The sequence below is a fragment of the Monodelphis domestica genome, chromosome 4 (genome assembly GCF_027887165.1).
Source record: "Monodelphis domestica isolate mMonDom1 chromosome 4, mMonDom1.pri, whole genome shotgun sequence".
Lineage (NCBI taxonomy): Eukaryota > Metazoa > Chordata > Mammalia > Didelphimorphia > Didelphidae > Monodelphis > Monodelphis domestica.
In genome coordinates this window covers 4,356,506-4,373,933 of record NC_077230.1, presented here as the reverse complement: position 1 = coordinate 4,373,933, position 17,428 = coordinate 4,356,506, and the positions used below count along the sequence as shown (strand labels likewise).

Genomic DNA, 17,428 nt, shown 5'->3' with positions numbered 1-17,428 from the left:
GAACAGATAATTTTATTATCAAGTTTCATTGCTTATATACACACACGTATGCACAGACACAAAAAGAACAATGGACTAACACTGCAAATAGAAATAACATAAAGGATAAAAAACTTAGGTAACATGAAGCATGATATCCACATTTTTGATGGGACCTTTGTCGGACTTGGACATCGAAAATAGTGCTGCCAGAACATTGAGCATTCAGTCAGAGTTAAGTTGTTCAATGCACATGGAGATTTCCCTTAATATGACACAATATGAAAAATTGCCATTTCATATAATCTGAAGTTGTGAGAAATCAAAGGGGGAAAATTGCCAACTAAATCCATCGAATAATCCTTTTTGAATAAAGGGAAATGCTCACAGGGAACAGGGAAGTGGGACCTGATTTCTTAAGGTGAATTTAAAATGCTTCGGACACGCTTTTCATTCTCTATAGATCAGTATATAGAAAAGTCATTTTCCAGCATTTATGACCTAAAAAGAATTAATTATGCACAGCTGGTTAAATGAACCTTTGGGCCAAGGCTTCCACTATACCTCGCTTTACTTCCCTCCATCTCATCCTTACTTAAAAAGTTTAGAAGACCTTTTCTTCCTTTAGATGTACGTATGTTGTGTCTATCATTGGAGAAGAATTTGGCTTCCATTTATCACGGCAAAGTATGTCTCCAAAAATGCTGTCCCTGCCAAAGTGTCCAAGCATCGCCCCCAGGAATCCCATGCTTTAAAAAATGCAGATATTCTTAAGGATTGGGAACAAGTCTAGCATTACCTGTGTTTCGAGCGTGCATTAACCGAGGAGAGTTTTGCAAGGCTTTATCAACATCATCTGACGTCAAGTGTGGAAGAGGAGCTACAAAATAGAAATATTGCCAAAATGAAAAAAATGAAAATTCTCTTTAACAAATCAACTTCTTTATGTTTAGGTGTCAGTTTCAAGGACCATCAAACACGTCCTATTTCTTGTTAGTACGTTGGTTTTCCTGAGTCCTGCTAGTCTCTCATGACCCCGTGGACCCATGTTCATGAGGTTTTCTTGGCCAGGATACCAAAGGGTTTGCTATTTCTTTCTCCAGTTTCATGCAGACAGGGACTAAGTGGCTTGCTCAGGGCACTCTGGTCTTTCTGATTCCAGCCTTGGCACCCTTATCCATTGGGCCACCTAATCGCCCCTGTTCATATTTTAAAACTCTTCATTTAAGGAGTAAACATCTGATTTCAGACAAAGCAAACGATTTTCAGTATATTTTCCCTTTAATTCTGCTTGAAGTTTTAAAAATAAAAAGTCTCAATCTATGAATCTTTTTATAACTAATAAGCTCTATCCTTTCTTTCTCTTGTCATTTAAGTCATCTGAATTTCATGGTTTTTTACTGTGCCAATAATTTGTTCCTCAGATTTAGTCCAAATGTGAGTTCTGTTGACCTATTGAGTGGGAAAAACACCTTACTTCCAACTGTGTAGGAGCCTTTTCCTTACATGTTGTTTGTGTTCAGAATTGTGTATTTTTTTCAGCTAAGTGGTGACGCCATGTTAGAAGAGGAGCCCCACATCTGTATTAAGAAAACCCAGATTCTAACTTTAGTTCTGTCACTTACCAATTGTGTGACTTTAGACAAATCACTTCACCTCTGTAGGACTCAGTTTCCTTGTCTGTAAAATGAGGAGGTTGGATTGTATCTCTAAAGTCTCTTCTACCTCTAACTTCATGATTTGGTGATGAGGAACTATTTCATTCACATTTTGTTTTCTTCAGTAATGGAATTAGTTCAAGTAAAGGAAACTGGGTTGGGGGAATCGAAAGAACAGAAGAGCTACCGAGGGCTTGGGGTCAACTCTTGCCTCTGACACTTACTTTGTGATCATAGATCACTCACTTAAATTCTTTAGGACTCAGTTACTCATCTGTAAAATGTAGAGCCTACATTGGGGGCCCCCACCGCACTTCCAGAAAGGGCCCCTCTTTCATTGGTAGTCAGTGAGAGGAGCACAGGATGCAGATACATCCTGGAGTGATGTATGTGGCGGTGCCACAAAGAACAGCGTCACTCACATACAGTACTACTTCCGATGACATCATCCTTTGCATGGCACCTTGTTCTGAGAGTAGCTGAAGGAGAACGAGGAGCCTCACAGAGGATTATGTGGCTGCACCATGAGAGACGTCAGCGGGGTGAGCGGGATCTGGGGGAGGGGATTCCGCACTGTGTATCCTGCTGCCCGGTATAGTGGTGGTGGGGATGGGCTGTGCAAGGTGGGACAGTCCATCCCAGCAAGCCTGCAGCCTCTGCTATCCCAGACAGAGTATATAGATTTGTTCATAGTTTTTTTATAGTTTGGCCCTCCAGCGGTCTGAGGGACGGTGAACTGGCCCCTGTGTAAAGAGTTTGGGGACCCCTGCTGTAGACACAAAATCTCCTCCAAGTCTCTTCAAATTTTAAATATTTCCATACATGATCCCATGACTATATTTATATATAGTATATATTTCATAAAACAAAAATAGGTTAAATAAGGGAAATATTTTCAACACATGAACATTTTTTGGAAGTTTTGTCACCTAAAAGGAAATTGTCTTACTCTCTCTGAGGTAGTGAAGATGGGAGAGAAGAATATCAGCGTTATAACTCGGAGTGAGTCTTTGGAAATCGTCTTTGGTCATCTTACACAGGTCCTTCCCATCAATGTTCTGGAATAGCAAGATGTCGACATCTGGAAGACCGTATTCTTTCACAGCCCATTCTAACCATTGCCGGACGTGGTCGGTGCTCCACAATGTAGGATCTGAAATGTTCCACAAAGTAAGAACTGTGAACAGCTATTTGAACTGAAGTCAAGCGCCTGGTCCCCAGGATATGCTCGCCTAATGGACACGACTGCACATCTTGGGCAGGTCCATGAGTACAAAAACTGACTTATTAAAAATCCAAATAAACTATCGTTCGAATTCAGAGGTTATCATGCATGAACCATTTGTAGGCTTTGAGTCTTTCACATGACTCCTCCACATCACCAGAGTGGATAACTGAAACTTTGTGACAGATATAATTTCAGAGATTGAAATAATTGGTAGCATCACTATATATCATATCTTTTACCAAACTTATTAACAAATCTACATAAAAACCTACTGTAAAAATACAGGTCCTAAAACCTTCAGAAATGGAAGAAAACAAACAAACACTGGAAGTTGGAATCATGTAAAAGATTATTAATTCTTAGCAACAGACTTTGAATGAAATGGACAGTACCAATTCCTGAACCCAAGAGTTGGCCAGATATCTGACTCGAGTGCATTTTTAAAAGTACATTTTCCTATTTTACAAATCTGAGCTTGAAGAATGTAGGCACTTCGCATTCCTTAGTTGTAAAACACATGCTTTGGGCTATTGAAAACATTTTACATGATGCAAGCAATCTAGTCACACTCCATTGCCATACTAGGTGGGCTCATTCCTACTCTTCAAAGAGAGGAAATGATCCAATGTTGCCCTGGGAAAAAGGACTACTCAGTTGAAATAGAAACCTGCACCTCATAGGATAACAGATTCAGAGTTGTAACTTCCCCATTTTAAATGAGAGGAAAACGAGGTCCAGGGTGACTTGTCCAGGCTTACATTAGATGGTTACATAGTTGAGGCAGAATTTGAATCCACATTTTAGTGACCCCAAGTCACGTGCTTAAGTTACTAAAGCACGATACCAGTTACTATATCACCTTAAGATAAGATGTTTCTTCTCCTAATTGAATGACTTCTCTTTCCCTCTTTCCTCTCCCCTTTTGTCTAAGAGGACTAATATTTGAACTCTGTTTTCTGTTTCTTTATGCTGTTGTCAATAGTACTTTGAAGGAGGCATCCTTTAAAGATGAGGTCGATCTTAATTGTTTTTAACTTTCTTTGTGTCTTTCTTTGTGCATAAAAATGAGAACTGAGAGGATGCCAGTGGTTTAGGAGAGACTATCAAGATGAGGGAGCTGTAGAGAGTGATTTCCGAATTGGCGCAGTTCTTTTTCTGTGGAGAAGCAAGAATAACCTTGTTCCATAGTGATCCTACGGGTCAGAATTCTATTTCTTTAATAGAATATGGATTAATATTAGAATACAAATAATTTGGACTGTGGCAACCAAAGCACAATAGTTTGATGAATTTGAGAAAACAATAGCCTCTTCGCTAAATCGCAATAAACAAATTCCTGTCCCTGAAGTACCCAGGAGTGAAAAAAAGCACACACACCCCTGTGTACATATTATATTGCTGATGAATTTTTCCATTTGCCAAATACATCTTGTTCTGAGGATTTAAGGACATTTCCCCCTCAACTTACTAAATAAAATACCTTTAGAACATTATTAGCCATGATATTCCTCGAATACACGATCAAATAAAGGACATAATGGACTATGAGTCCAAACTAAGATGACAGCTTTAGGAAAGGTATTTGAGTCAATTGAAAAGAAGTGAAGGCTGGGGAAACCCAGTAACTTACAGCAAATTCCAGGATTCCCAAACCACAGATTTCCCCCTTCTTATATGTTTTATTAAAAAAGGAGTACGAGCTAGTGGTGTTCCCCTTCTACGAGCAAATTAAAGAAACGACGTAGATTTTAAAATCAGGCGGAAGAGTCTTATAGTCAATAAGACACGGTGGTTTTATAAGCCTAAACGTACCACAGACACCTTGAATATCCACTTTCAGAAATCTTACTGGAGAAATGTCTAACAAGAGCAAAGAATTGTGAATTTTAAAATACAACATAAATATTTACCATTTTAAAAATATTGCAGAGCATCTGTTATATCACTGCTCCTGGGAACTTATCAAGCAATGCAAATGAGCAGCTGCTCTGTAAATTAGCCTTAGAGAAGTGCCTGGGACACGGAGATCTCCACTTGTGAGAAGTCACATGGCCAGCACACGTCAGCAGAAGGGCTTGAAGAGAGGTGTTCCAGACTCCCGATCTGGCTCTCTGTCTACGCTGCCGTGCTGCCTTAATGTTCTTGAAGAAGACCACGGTAAAACCACGCGTGACTGGATACCTTCTCCATCTTGGCTCCGCCCTCCAAAGTTTGTCTTTCATGTAAAGAAATTGCTTTTGGCTATAAAAATGCAACTATCTTAAGTTATATCCAAGCCTTGGTTATGTGCTTCTTCACCCCCCAATCGACCATCAAAGGCACAAATACATGTGTGCACGTTAGATTCTTTTTTTCAATTAGTGATGCTGGTAGAAAAACATTTAGAAATGCAGTGGAGACAACTGGCTTGAAGTAAACTAAACTAGTTACTGTGAAGTTATGCTCATACATCACAGATGTCCGAGAATATCCCTGACGATTCACAATCATTAACCTAGCCTAGTTCTATTAGCATTTCTTATATACCAAATGGCCCAACTGCCTTTATTATTAGCTTCCATTTTTATTCAGTCAGTTGATAACTACAGACTGAGTGTTTAAGAGGTGCAAGGAGAAGCTCGGTGTTCTTAGAGATAACGAAAGCTCTTACCTACCAGGGCTGTTGTGAGGATCTAATGAGAGCACTTCGCAAAGTGCCTAGCACATAGTAGGTGCTAAATGAATGCTAGTTTTATTATCATCATCAATAAAATTATTAGGACGATTTTAGCACGATACTTTGCTTATAGGAAGCACTTAATACATTTTTCACGGATTCGCAACTTGGATCCGAAATTGAACAGGAAAAAAGGTTGCTGCCTTGCAGAATGTGCCAGCACTTTCGGAACGTTTTGCTCTTCTGTCTCTATGTGCCACCATTCTCCCGGCATATTATATTGTAGCCCTGGATGGTGCACTCTTCTGAGATCATCAAGGTTGAGGTACCGTGAAGTGCAACAGAAGGATGAAGGTGAGAACAGAAGACTTCAGGCATTTGCTTCTCAGCTTCTAGAGAATAAGGAGTGATCAGTAATACTAGATGTTGTGTAAGTTCTATTCAAGTTGGATAGACATTAGAATGTGCTTGATGGGGAATATCATTTAGTAGTATGATCTTAAGGGAAGTAAGTCTGCTTAGGTCAGGGAGGCGACTCAGGGGATATTGAACCAGGGCTAAGTTCAAATTTGGCTTCACACATTTCCTCACTGTGTGACCTTGGGCAAGTCACTTAACCCCAACTGCCTAACCCTTACTACTCTTCTGGAATTGATGATACGTAGTAATGCTTCCAAGACAGAAGGAAAGGGTTAAAAAAGAACAACTCCCAAGTCTGCTTTAGGAAGTGATCGTTGAATTTATACTGTGGTTAGTCCAAAAGGAAATCTCTTCCTCAGGACACAGCTTAGAGAAAAATAGGCACAGTGATACTTCCAGCTAACCGATTCCTACGTTGAGGAAGATCCTTGTGGGATCATGCAAGACCGCATGCAACGGCTCTCTGGAACTTTTCGCAGTGATTCCCACATCCCTGCTCTGAGAACATTCTGTGTTACTTTAAAAAACAGCCTCCAAGTGCGGCTACAATTACTAAAAAATACGCTAAAAGATTGAGCTAAGTCAGCCGGTGGTACTTGAATTGGAAAGAGAACAAGCAATGAATGAAGCTTAGAATTCCAGTGAGCATCTTATAATGCTGCAATGAATACTCCAAAGTTGGACCAATATTAATACTGTGTTGAATAAGCTTTTGGAGGTGAACTACATCACTTCTTCATAGTATATGAAAAGCATTTCATTTGTAAGAAAAAGTCAAGAATGGCTAAAGACAATGTTCTAGCTCAATAACACAACGTTCTTCAAACTTGAATGGCGACAACTCATCATTTCGGCACTTGTGAAATTGAAGTGTACTGGAGAGCTTAAGCCGGGGCATGTTTGAAGCAAGATTTCCCATAAGAACCCTGGATTCCGAGGAAAGACCACGTGAGCTCAGGAAAGCAGCAATGGGCGAGGAGAGCTGTTCCGCCACAACTAAACAGGCTTCCCTCATTTCCTCTTTCATTTTCCTTTTCCTAAATGCTGCAGTTTCAAAGAGAATTCAAGAACGCTGGCTCTGGAGTCAAAGAGCCCAGAGTAAAATCCAACTTTGACGCTGACTACGTGTGACCCCTGGCAGGACCCAGTTTCACTTGTTGTGGTTCCTTTACTTAACGAATGGGTGGTGGGGAGGATGGACTAGAGCGGTGATTCTATTCTTCCTCAATGCACCTCTAATGGCTTCGACGGAATTTCATTTTGGTGGTGGGAATTTGGGTTTCTTTTTAAGTAGCAATTCAACACTTCTTTTTAAAAAGAGCCTGATAACAAAGATGACAGCAATAATAATAATGGCGAGATCAGTTTACGTTTTCCGCTCAAAGCATTCTCCAGCCCATTCATTGTTCAGCATGATGCAAATTCAGTGAAGGCAAGGCGTGGTTTTGTGTTGGTATCACCAATTTCTTGGTACATTTAACAAATGCTTTGCAGAGTAACTTGATTGCCTTGATGTTTGCCTCTATGTTCTATACATGCCAGAGATACGGTATTAAATCTTACATGTAACAGCAATAGCAGACCTTCTGTGGCCATTCCAGCCTCTGCTGACCCCATACTCATTTGTGACCTCTCATATGTTGTAAGGGAGTCCGCCTTGGAAAGCTCAACCTTGGAGTAACTGGAATTGACCTCCTCTTAGAACTTTCAAGGCACCACCCATCATTGTTTGGGCTATTTGATTGCTCCATGGCTAGTTTAATTTGCTTTCACATTATAAAGACATGACAAGGCAAGATTGGATTTTCATAGTTGGTTTAACATCACCTTATCCACAATATCATTTGTTTCTGGCCCTGATTTGGCTGCATGATTGTATGTCAGACTTTAGTCTTTCCCATCTGTTGAGTCTACTTCTTGCAGGTGTGTGTGTGTGCACACGTGTGTGCGTGTGTGTGCGTGTGCGTGTGTTGTCTTGAATAGTAGTGGATCCTGCTGACTGGAGCTGAGTTGGCTGAATTCTACTCCTTGAAGTGCCTCCCCAAGGTGAAGTGCCTGCATTTCTAGTTTAATATTTGGGGGGTGAGAAAAAGGAGCCGACGACTAGCATCTTGTCACCAAATCGAGGGCTGGCCACCTCGCTGGTTACTAGCATTTGTCAGACTGCACATGCTTGCCATCTGCCAGAATATACGCACAGGCTCAGGGTAGAAGTCGGACAGTCAGGAGTTTGGTAATGCACCACTTACTGTATTTCATTTGGGGAACTAAAAATCGTTTCTGTCAAAAGAAAAGAAAGTTTCCAAATGTCAGGACCTACGAAAATCCAGAGTCTATTGCAATGCTCGTGTCATTGAGTAACCTGAGCGAGGCTGCAAGAAAGGTGGTCGGCGCCTACCTTCCTCTTTGCTAGCCCACTGCCAGAGAAGCTCCCAGCGAGCACAGACAAGACAAAACTGGGCAGAGGAGATCTTGTTGGGCACAGCAGGCTTGTAACCCAAAGTCAACGCCACATCATCGGCCAATGATCTTATCCTGTAACTCCCTCTAAACTGCTCCTTTCACTACAAACGTGAATTCAGACTTTTATGTTGTTATAACAGAATCAAAGGCAGACAGCTCACGTTTTGCTCGAGTTATTTCTGGCTATGTCTGTGATGACTCTTCTGAACCAAATAAAGACTAGGAAGACTTTTTCCATTGATGTGCAGAGGGGATGGTAAGGGGCGGGGGGAGGCAGTCTAGGAATGGCAAGAAAGAAAACAGGAGGTTCAATCCTGGAAGAGTCAAATAATTTTGGTGATTTATTCAATAAGAAACTGCTAATTAATTAAAATTCACAGAATCCTTCAACATATTCAATTAAAACTATTTTGTGTTTTTGAGTTTAGTTCAGTGATTGCTCTGATGTATGACCTTTACAATGAATTAATGTATGGCATAAATCTATGCATCTGGCCATATCTCAGTGAGCCCCAAAGAGGTTCAAAGTTCTTTGTAATGTTTCCTCCTTTTTGCAAAGGGCGACAGGTGAGGTATTTATTGGCAAAGGCAGAGCACGTTACACACTGGACTTATTTTGAGTCTATTTGGAGAATTTCCTTAGGAAGTTAGGGAGACTGAATTGTGATTTTGAATATGATTCCTACCAATTGTAGGAATCACTCATCTAAATTATCAAAGATAAAAACAGAAATAAATGAGTATCCTAAGCATGTGAATCCCACAAATATCTGAATTTTTATCACAAACTAGAGACCTTTCATGTCTAAGTGAATTTGCTCCTTGCCTGGAATAGGACCAAACTACTTAAGCTTCCTAAAGGCATTTTGATGCAGTAGAGAAACTACTGAGCTTGGAGATGAGGACAACTCGATTCAAGTTCTTCTTGTGACATTAACTAGTTGTGTGTCTGTCAGTAACTCCCTCAATCTTCCTCATCCTCAGTCTCCTCAACTGGAAAGTGAGCAGTCGGTCTAGATTGGACCGCTCAGTTTCCTTCTAGGTCTAGACCTACGATCAGATAATTCTGCCATTGTGGCCACATTGAATGGATGCTCATCTAGTATTTCTCAACTAAGACGTAGAGAGATTTAAAATTCACCACACTGATGAAGTCAACTCCTAGTCCACATTGCCTATATAATTTTCTTATTCATGATTTGTTTCATGTTCTCTTTTGCTACCCAAATGATACAGCAGGAGTTACTGCTAGCAATAATACTTAGTAATCCATCAATCAAGAACCATCTAAATCTCCACAAGTCACTGTGGATCGATGCTACGATTAAAACAATCTCTTCTCTCAAGAAACTTACATTCTAATTATAATGAATTTTGTGAGGTGGGGATGACACCAACTTCGAGAGCTCCATAGCATCACTGGGGAACTAAGATTATGCAATCAAGATCTTTGGGCTTTTGTATGTGCAGGTGAAACTTGGCACATAACTGAAAGAACTGTAACTTGCAAAATCAGCCACAACACATACTCTTACATCAACTGAATAACCGTAGCAATATTAAGCAATAGAGAAAGAGACTGACCATCACAAGGAATTCTTTCTTCAATGCCCATAGAGCATCGAATGCCTTTTACTACTCATTTACATATGCATGCATGCATGAATCCATTCTCATTCTAGGTCAGGCATCATGCGAGATACTGTTACTCAACTAAAGGCTCGCTTCCCACCCTCTGCCAGTGGTGGAGGGTATCTGAGCAGTACATTGCTGAATCTTCATCTCCACAGTCATATTGGAGGAACAGGCAAAAGGGAATAAGATCCATTATCTCTAGACTCTTCTTGGAAGTCTTGAAGACTGTAAACACTGTTATTCATCTGCTACCTTCTGATAACCCACTACCCAAGAAACTACTCAGGCCTGAAGGTGGTAGAGGCCTGAAGTCAGGAATCCTGAAGTTTAAATACAGCCTCAGACATTTACTAGATGTGTGACCCTGGGTAAGTCACTTAAATATGACTCATTTTCCTTATCTGTAAAATGAGCTAGAGAAAGAAATGGCAAATCATCCCAATATCTCTGCCAAGAAAAGCCCAAATAGGTTCACAAAAAGTTGGAAACAATCAAAATAATTGAACAATAACAAGAAATTACCACTAACTGCTACTCTCCCTATCATTCAATTATTGGCCATTATTCAATATAGGTATTATTCAATAATTGACCGCATCAGAAAAACCTATATCCTTAATCTTATCCTAAGTATGGCCCATTCAAATTGTGTCCCTGCTTTCATTGTTCTTTCTGGAATTCCTATTCAGAAACTTCCCTTTACCTTGGATCCCTTTACCTCATATTCCTTCCGTCCACTTGACTTCATTAGATTTGGAATCCCCCCAGATCATAATACATTCCTAACTATCTCCACTATAACCACTGGTTTGACTCGGCCCACTCTTGTCCCTGTTCATACTTCCTTTTTGACCCAACATTCAGCAACTCTTCCAGCTTTATGTACTTTATAAAATTTTTCTCTTCTGCTCTATAAATTTTCTCTTCTATTCAAATCATAAATGCTGTTGTGCATCAGTCTCCAGGTTATCCATCTTTCTTTTTTCAAAGAGTTTAGCACCTGCTTCCTAATGAAACTCATTTTGGTGCTACTTCAAGCTCCTTAACCTTTCCGTTCTTCAGTCTCCTTGAGATGTCTCTATTTCCTACTCCTTCAACTTCAGCCATACACTTGGATGATCATAATCTCAATCTCATGATTACCCATCAGTGTTCCACTTTCTTAATGAAAAACTGACATTCATCCATCTGATTATATCATACTGCCATATTTCTCTGTGCCTCACCTCTCTCAAAGCTATTCTTCCCCCTCTAATTTCTCCATGCCATAATGTTCCTGATCTAATTTCATTTTCTTCCCTTTCAAGTCTTGATTCTAATCAACAATTCCATAATGAACAAATTCAATTCTACTTTGTCATCTACTCTTGAATTCTTCAGAAATCAAACTCCAACCCTAGATTACTCCCATCATCTGCCTCCTCAACTAACGTTCATGTTGTTATTGACTACAGTAAAAGTCAGCAACTGTGATTGCTGAGTACACATTAAAAGTATTCTATCCAACTACAACTGCACCCTCACTCAAGCAGAACCTGATTATTATGAAGAAATACTATAAGTCAAGAGGCATACAAAAAAGTAGCTCTACAAAACCTATGCACATGACCTCAGGCAAAAAAAGAATTAATAAAGTCTTAACAATTAGAAGAGTACTTGGAAGAAATGAAGTAAGAAAATTTTTAAAAGCAAATTTTAAGTTAAATGAGAACTATGAAGAAAATATTTAGAAGGAAAATAATCCATTTGGAAAAGAAGGAAGAAAATATTGTCCAAGTAAAAGATTTTGTGAAAGTTAAAATGGTTAAAAAAATTAATGACTCCTTAATAACCTCAGGAGAAAAGAGGAGACAATGGAATAAAACTAAAAGATTAGAAAAAAGAAAAAGTATTTATAATTTTTAAATGACATGGAAAGGAATGAGATAATTTAAGAATCATTGTACTCCATGAAAACTATGACCAAACAAAAAATTTGGATTCCATGTTTCAAAAAGTCAAAAATGGAAACATTTATTAAGTGCTTACTATGTGCCAGTCACTGAACTAAGTTCAGGGGATACAGAAAAAAGCAACACAAGGCATGCACTCCTGAGGGGCTCACAATCTAATTGGAGAGACAATAAGCACGTGAATATATAAAAACAAGCTATATTCCTGATTAACATGAAATAAATAAGAAATAATAATTTTTTAAAGGTCGAGAAAGCCCTCCTGTAGAGGATGAGATTTTAGTAGGCACTTAAAAGAAGCCTATAAAAAGGGGAATTGAGGAGAACCCCCGGGGTGATGATATGTAGGTTATTCTGTGTGAGCTGCTGAACTAACCCCCAGAGAAACTTCTTCCCTGTCTGGGCAGAGTGCTGCCCAGCTCCTCTCTGGGCAAAATCCCACTTACAAGCCAGAGAAGCTATGAGGGAGAAATGAGGAGGGAGAGAAATCCAGGAAAGAAGGATAGTCAAAGAAAATTCTTGGAACTGGCAAAGTATTTTGTTTATAAAATAGCAAGGAAATGAATGTTAATTAATCAAGGATTATGAAGAGTGGATCAAGGAATAAAAAGACTAGAAAAGTAGGAAGATTCTGTGACATCAGAGGATTTTATATTTGATCCTGGAGATAAAAGGGAGGCACTGGAGTTTATTGAGCATGCAAACAACATGGCTGGACCTACACAACTGGGAAAATCACTTTGTTGGCTTAATGGTAGGATGAATTAGAGTGGGGAGATAGGAGGCAGGTTCACTCGTAGGTTGTTTTCATGATCCAGTAGTGAGGTGATGACGGTATGGTCCAGAGAGGTGGTAGTGCCAGAAGAGAGAAGGGGGCAGACTTGAAATGTGTTCCAAAGCCCTAGCTAATGGATTGGATATGAGGGCTGAGGTAATGAAGAGTTAAGAATGGGACCTTGGTCTTGTGCCTAAGGAACTAGGAGGATATTCAGAGTGGGAAGGATGAGAAGTAAAGAAAATGAGCTCAGTTTGGAACACACTAAGTTTAAGATGTCTCCTGGACCTCTACTTCAAAATGTCTGCAAGACAGTTGGAGGTTAGCAGCCAGTTTAGGGTAGGAGAGGTAGATCTGGTTATCACTGGCACAAAGATTGTTTTAATTTACATTTATTTATTCGTTCATTTGTTACATCAAAATATCCAGGCAACTCCTCCCCTCCCCATAATTATAGAAAGCACATGACAAAAAGATATGCATATACGTAAAACTATATCTTGATTTTCTAATTTATCATTTCTTTCTCTGGAAGTGGACATCATAAGCCATTCTTCAAACAATATTTCTATTTTTGTAGATAACATTCTCTTTGTTTCACCCTTCAAATTTCATATTTCTATAATTCGTTCTTCTATCTCGTGTATTTGATAGGATTTCATTGTTAAGTCTGTATTTGGGTCTGTGGTTTTGCTTGTAGACCAGAAGTGACTACTGTGTTTTATGCCTTTTGGCCACTAAAGGGCATGTTTACCATTTCTTCCATTTTATACAGGTGGTGCTGAGAGAGACATATTTTTAGGAGTCCTTTTTAGATAATGTCACAAGTCCGTTAGTCCTTGTTTCCCCAGAATTTTGTTCAGATTTTTGTTTCCTTTTTGTTATCTTTCTATTAGGCCTTTTCAGAACTGAGAAGGATTTTGAAATACGCTGATTGTGTTAGTCTATGTCTTCTTGTAGTTCAGTTAATGTTTCCTTTATGAATTTAGATATTAGGGCATATAAAACTTTAATACCGATTTGCCATCTATGATTCATTTCAAAAGAATGTATTTTCCTTGTTTATCCCATCTTAGATTTTGAATATTTTGTTTTTACTTTAACTGATAGCATGATTGTAACTTCTTTTTTTAATTCACTTTATGGATAGTCGGTTTTTTTAATCTCACTTTTATTGTCTTTGTTTTTAAAAATATATTTCTGATAAACAACTGGTTGTGGGATTTTGTTTTATTTTCCAATCTGTCATTCCTTTTCCTTTTATGTGAATGCTTAATCAATTCACATTTAAAGTTATTAGGTTTATATTTTCTTGCATTGATCTCTATTATTCATTTCCAAATAAAATTTTCACCTCTTCTTCTATGCCTCTTTAGTAATTTTAACTGTATTTCCACTGGCTCCTTTCCCCTTGGCCTTAATTCTCCTTTTCTCCAAATTTTGACATTTTGCTTAATTCCTTTTTCTTGCTTGCATTTATCTTATTACTTAATTCTTTTCCCTTTGAGTTAGGTAGTCTGGTAGAATTCTTCTACTCCCTTTAAACTTATTTTTTTATTTAAAATTTTTTATTTTCTGCATCTTATTCTAAAAAGGATTTCTTACCCTCATTGTACTCATGTTTGCTTTTCTATCTATTCTAGACGTTTGTTCTTTGGTTTATGGTATTTATGCTTTAGTCTTTCATTCTCTGTATTTTTTAGAAGAGTAAAACTTTTGAGGCACTTCTTTGGGGTTCCTGCTTTTAAAGATGCTTTGCTATCAAGTTGTTGATTTTGCTCCCTCTCTCTCTTTTTTTAATAGGGTTTTTTTTTTAATTTTTTTGCTTCATGCCTAGAAATAGTATAGCTCTTACATGTATTAGAGAGGATGTGGCTGTTCATCCTTTGTTTTAAAAAAGGATCAATGACATTATGAGGGTGATGTCTTGACTCAGGAATGAACTGAATTTAAATGAGGCACAGTTGCACAGAGTTGTCAGCCTTTCTCTTTTCCAGAGTCTTTGAAAATTCTGTTTTCTCATTTTCTGAGTGTCAATAACCTTCAGCAGTTCGAATTCTCCTTCTGTTGAGGCAGGATGAATGGTCATTCTAAACAGAAGATACCTCTAGACAATCTCCATGATAAGGTTTCCACCTCACTTTATAAAACGTCTCTTCTCCCCTAAAAGTATTGGTTATCAATCATTGACATATGCCTTGCAGTACTGCAATCTTTTCTTTTGTCTGGAGGCCATTTTTCCCTTCTGTTATTGGCATCACCCTTGTTGGTTTACCTACTTGTGCTCACAGTCCTGATATCTTTGGTAATTTCAGTTGGTTTTTTTTTTTTTGTCTTTCTTTGACTCCTCCACTTTGACAGCAACTAACCTATGGCTAAATCTGAAAGCAATCTCTTTGTTCCTCAAATTCTTGGCCAAGCTCCATTGTGGTACAGAGTGCTATAACGTGTCCCCGCTGTCACAGTCTGAGCAACTTTCAATTATATTTCATGCTTTTTTTTTTTGGCATGTACTCTTGTTTCCAGGTATATTGTTTTTGATGGGGTGTTTTCTTATTTTTTCAGTCTGTTCATTCTCTTTTAATATTTCTATCATCTCATGAAGTGCTTATATTTTGTTTAGCCCATTATAATTGGCAGAGTTTTTAGTTCTTAAATTCATTGAATTTGCAGTTTTTCCTTTCTAGCTGCTCATTCTGTCTCTCTTATTAATTTATTCTATTTCTTTTGTACAGAATATTCTTTTCTATAGAGCTCTACTTGAATTCATGATGTTATTATTGTCTTCTGGTTTTACTCCTCAGGCTTGTCTTAGCCTAAAATGGGCATTCCCTTCTGTTTACTTTGAATTCCAGCCTCAGTTTCAGGATTAGGGGATTATGTTTAAGCCAAATTCCTTCTTGTACTTCTGGATTTTGTGGCTAAGGCACCACTGGATCCTGAATTTTGTGGCTAAAGCTAACCCCTAGCTTGAGTTGGAATAGTCCATGATTGTTTCCTGATATGTTTCAACCCCTAGTCCTTGGGCATGGACTTCCTAGATTTGGACTCAAGTACAGGCTTCCTGGAAATTCATCTGGTTCTGTATTCCATAATTGATGAGCCCCCTGGGTTTTTCCCATGCTGAGAATGCATTGGCCTTGCATCCTGATGTGGGACTGAGCTATTATGTGCTTCACCTTCCACCTCGGTGCTCTGCAATTTTACAGAATCCTCATAACCTTTCTGTGTAGTTCTGGATTATATGGAGATTATAGCTGATTCCATTAGGCTTTATTTATCATTGTTACTTATTTATCATTTTTAGGTCTTTTCAGAGGGGTGTTTATGGAGTGTTTTCTATGTTCTAATGTGCCAAAATCTTCTCACAATCTTTTAAAGAAATGTTGATGAAGTTATGAATTGGTAAATCTGTTATGGAAAAAAATTGGAATTCCACTCCAAAAGCTATTAAACTATAAAAAACCCCACTCTCCTCCCATTCCCCATTAAAGATCAAATAAAGAGGGTAAAGACAAAACCATTCACAGTGGCACTTTTAGTTTTAGCAAAGAGCTGGAAAGTATTGATTGGGAAATGGTCAAACAAATTATATTATAGAAAACTATTTGTATACTATTGGATGATAAAAATTTAAATGATGGATAAACTTGAAAAGACTGATGTAGAGTGAAGCAAATACAGGAACACAATTTATAAAAATGATTGAGATTGAAAATAAATACAACCTTTAGTGTCTTCATTACTCATCAGTTCAATGGCCAAGTTGATTTGATTCCAGTTAATGATGAATCATATATACTAACTCTTGACAGAATGATAAACTAGAAGTGTTGTGTGAATTAAATATTTTCAGACATGACCAATATTTTGTTTGACTATTTTTATTTGTTTTGAGGTTTTGTTTTGTTTTTTAAGTTGGAGTTTGGGGATTCGGAGGATGTAGTGGAAAAGAAATGTAACACTTCTTCTGACAAAAAAAGTGTCAATGGAGCATTGTTTAAATGTACAAAAGATGATAAGAGAAATTTTAGAGGTCGATACAAAGAATTATATTTTAAATAGATTATCTTAAATATTTTTAAAACCTGCATGTTAGAAAGAATCATAGTTTGATATACGATCCTTTTGTTTTTCTTTTTATGCTTGTGTTCGTGTTTGTTGATATTTGTCAAAATGATAAAAAAAATTCAAAATTATTATTTGTAGACTAAAATCAATATGTCAATAAACAAATTTTTATTGTGTTTACTTTGATCCAAGGACTCTAAAAAGCCCCCGTCCTCCAAAAGCAAATATTGTTAACCGGGGACTACATGTCAATAACTAGGTTTATAGAAAATGCATTCAGAAGGTAAGTTGACAGTGTAATGTTGGAGGACTAACTGGGAAAGACTTTCAGTTTGAATGGCGTCTTGAGCCATGCATCCTTTATTATTCGGTTCAACCTTTACTATGATTACTGTCGTGAGTACTATTTTATATGTATTAGGATTCTCTCACAAAATCATAATGTTCACATTTATACTATGTCTTTAAGTTTACGAAACCCTTTCTTTTTTTCCAGCAAGCATTTGGGCTAGGTTGTCGAAGTATTTTTATACCTATTTTACATATAAGGAAATGAAGAAGAAGTCTTTTGTCTTCCCCATGTCTCAAAAC

The 17,428-nt window shown here is 38.0% G+C and overlaps 1 protein-coding gene across 5 annotated transcripts in view; it reads right to left on the bottom strand.

The window, feature by feature from the left end:
• Positions 1 to 17,428, bottom strand: part of ERG (ETS transcription factor ERG) — a 175,031-nt gene that overhangs the window by 26,795 nt on the left and 130,808 nt on the right. For all 5 annotated transcript variants that reach the window (XM_007493097.3, XM_007493096.3, XM_007493095.3 and 2 more), the window contains 2 exons: positions 2,587 to 2,790; positions 779 to 859 (listed from right to left, as the gene is read on the bottom strand). In XM_007493097.3, the coding sequence (XP_007493159.1) occupies positions 779 to 859; positions 2,587 to 2,790 (285 nt within the window). The remainder of the gene's footprint in view (positions 1 to 778; positions 860 to 2,586; positions 2,791 to 17,428) is intronic.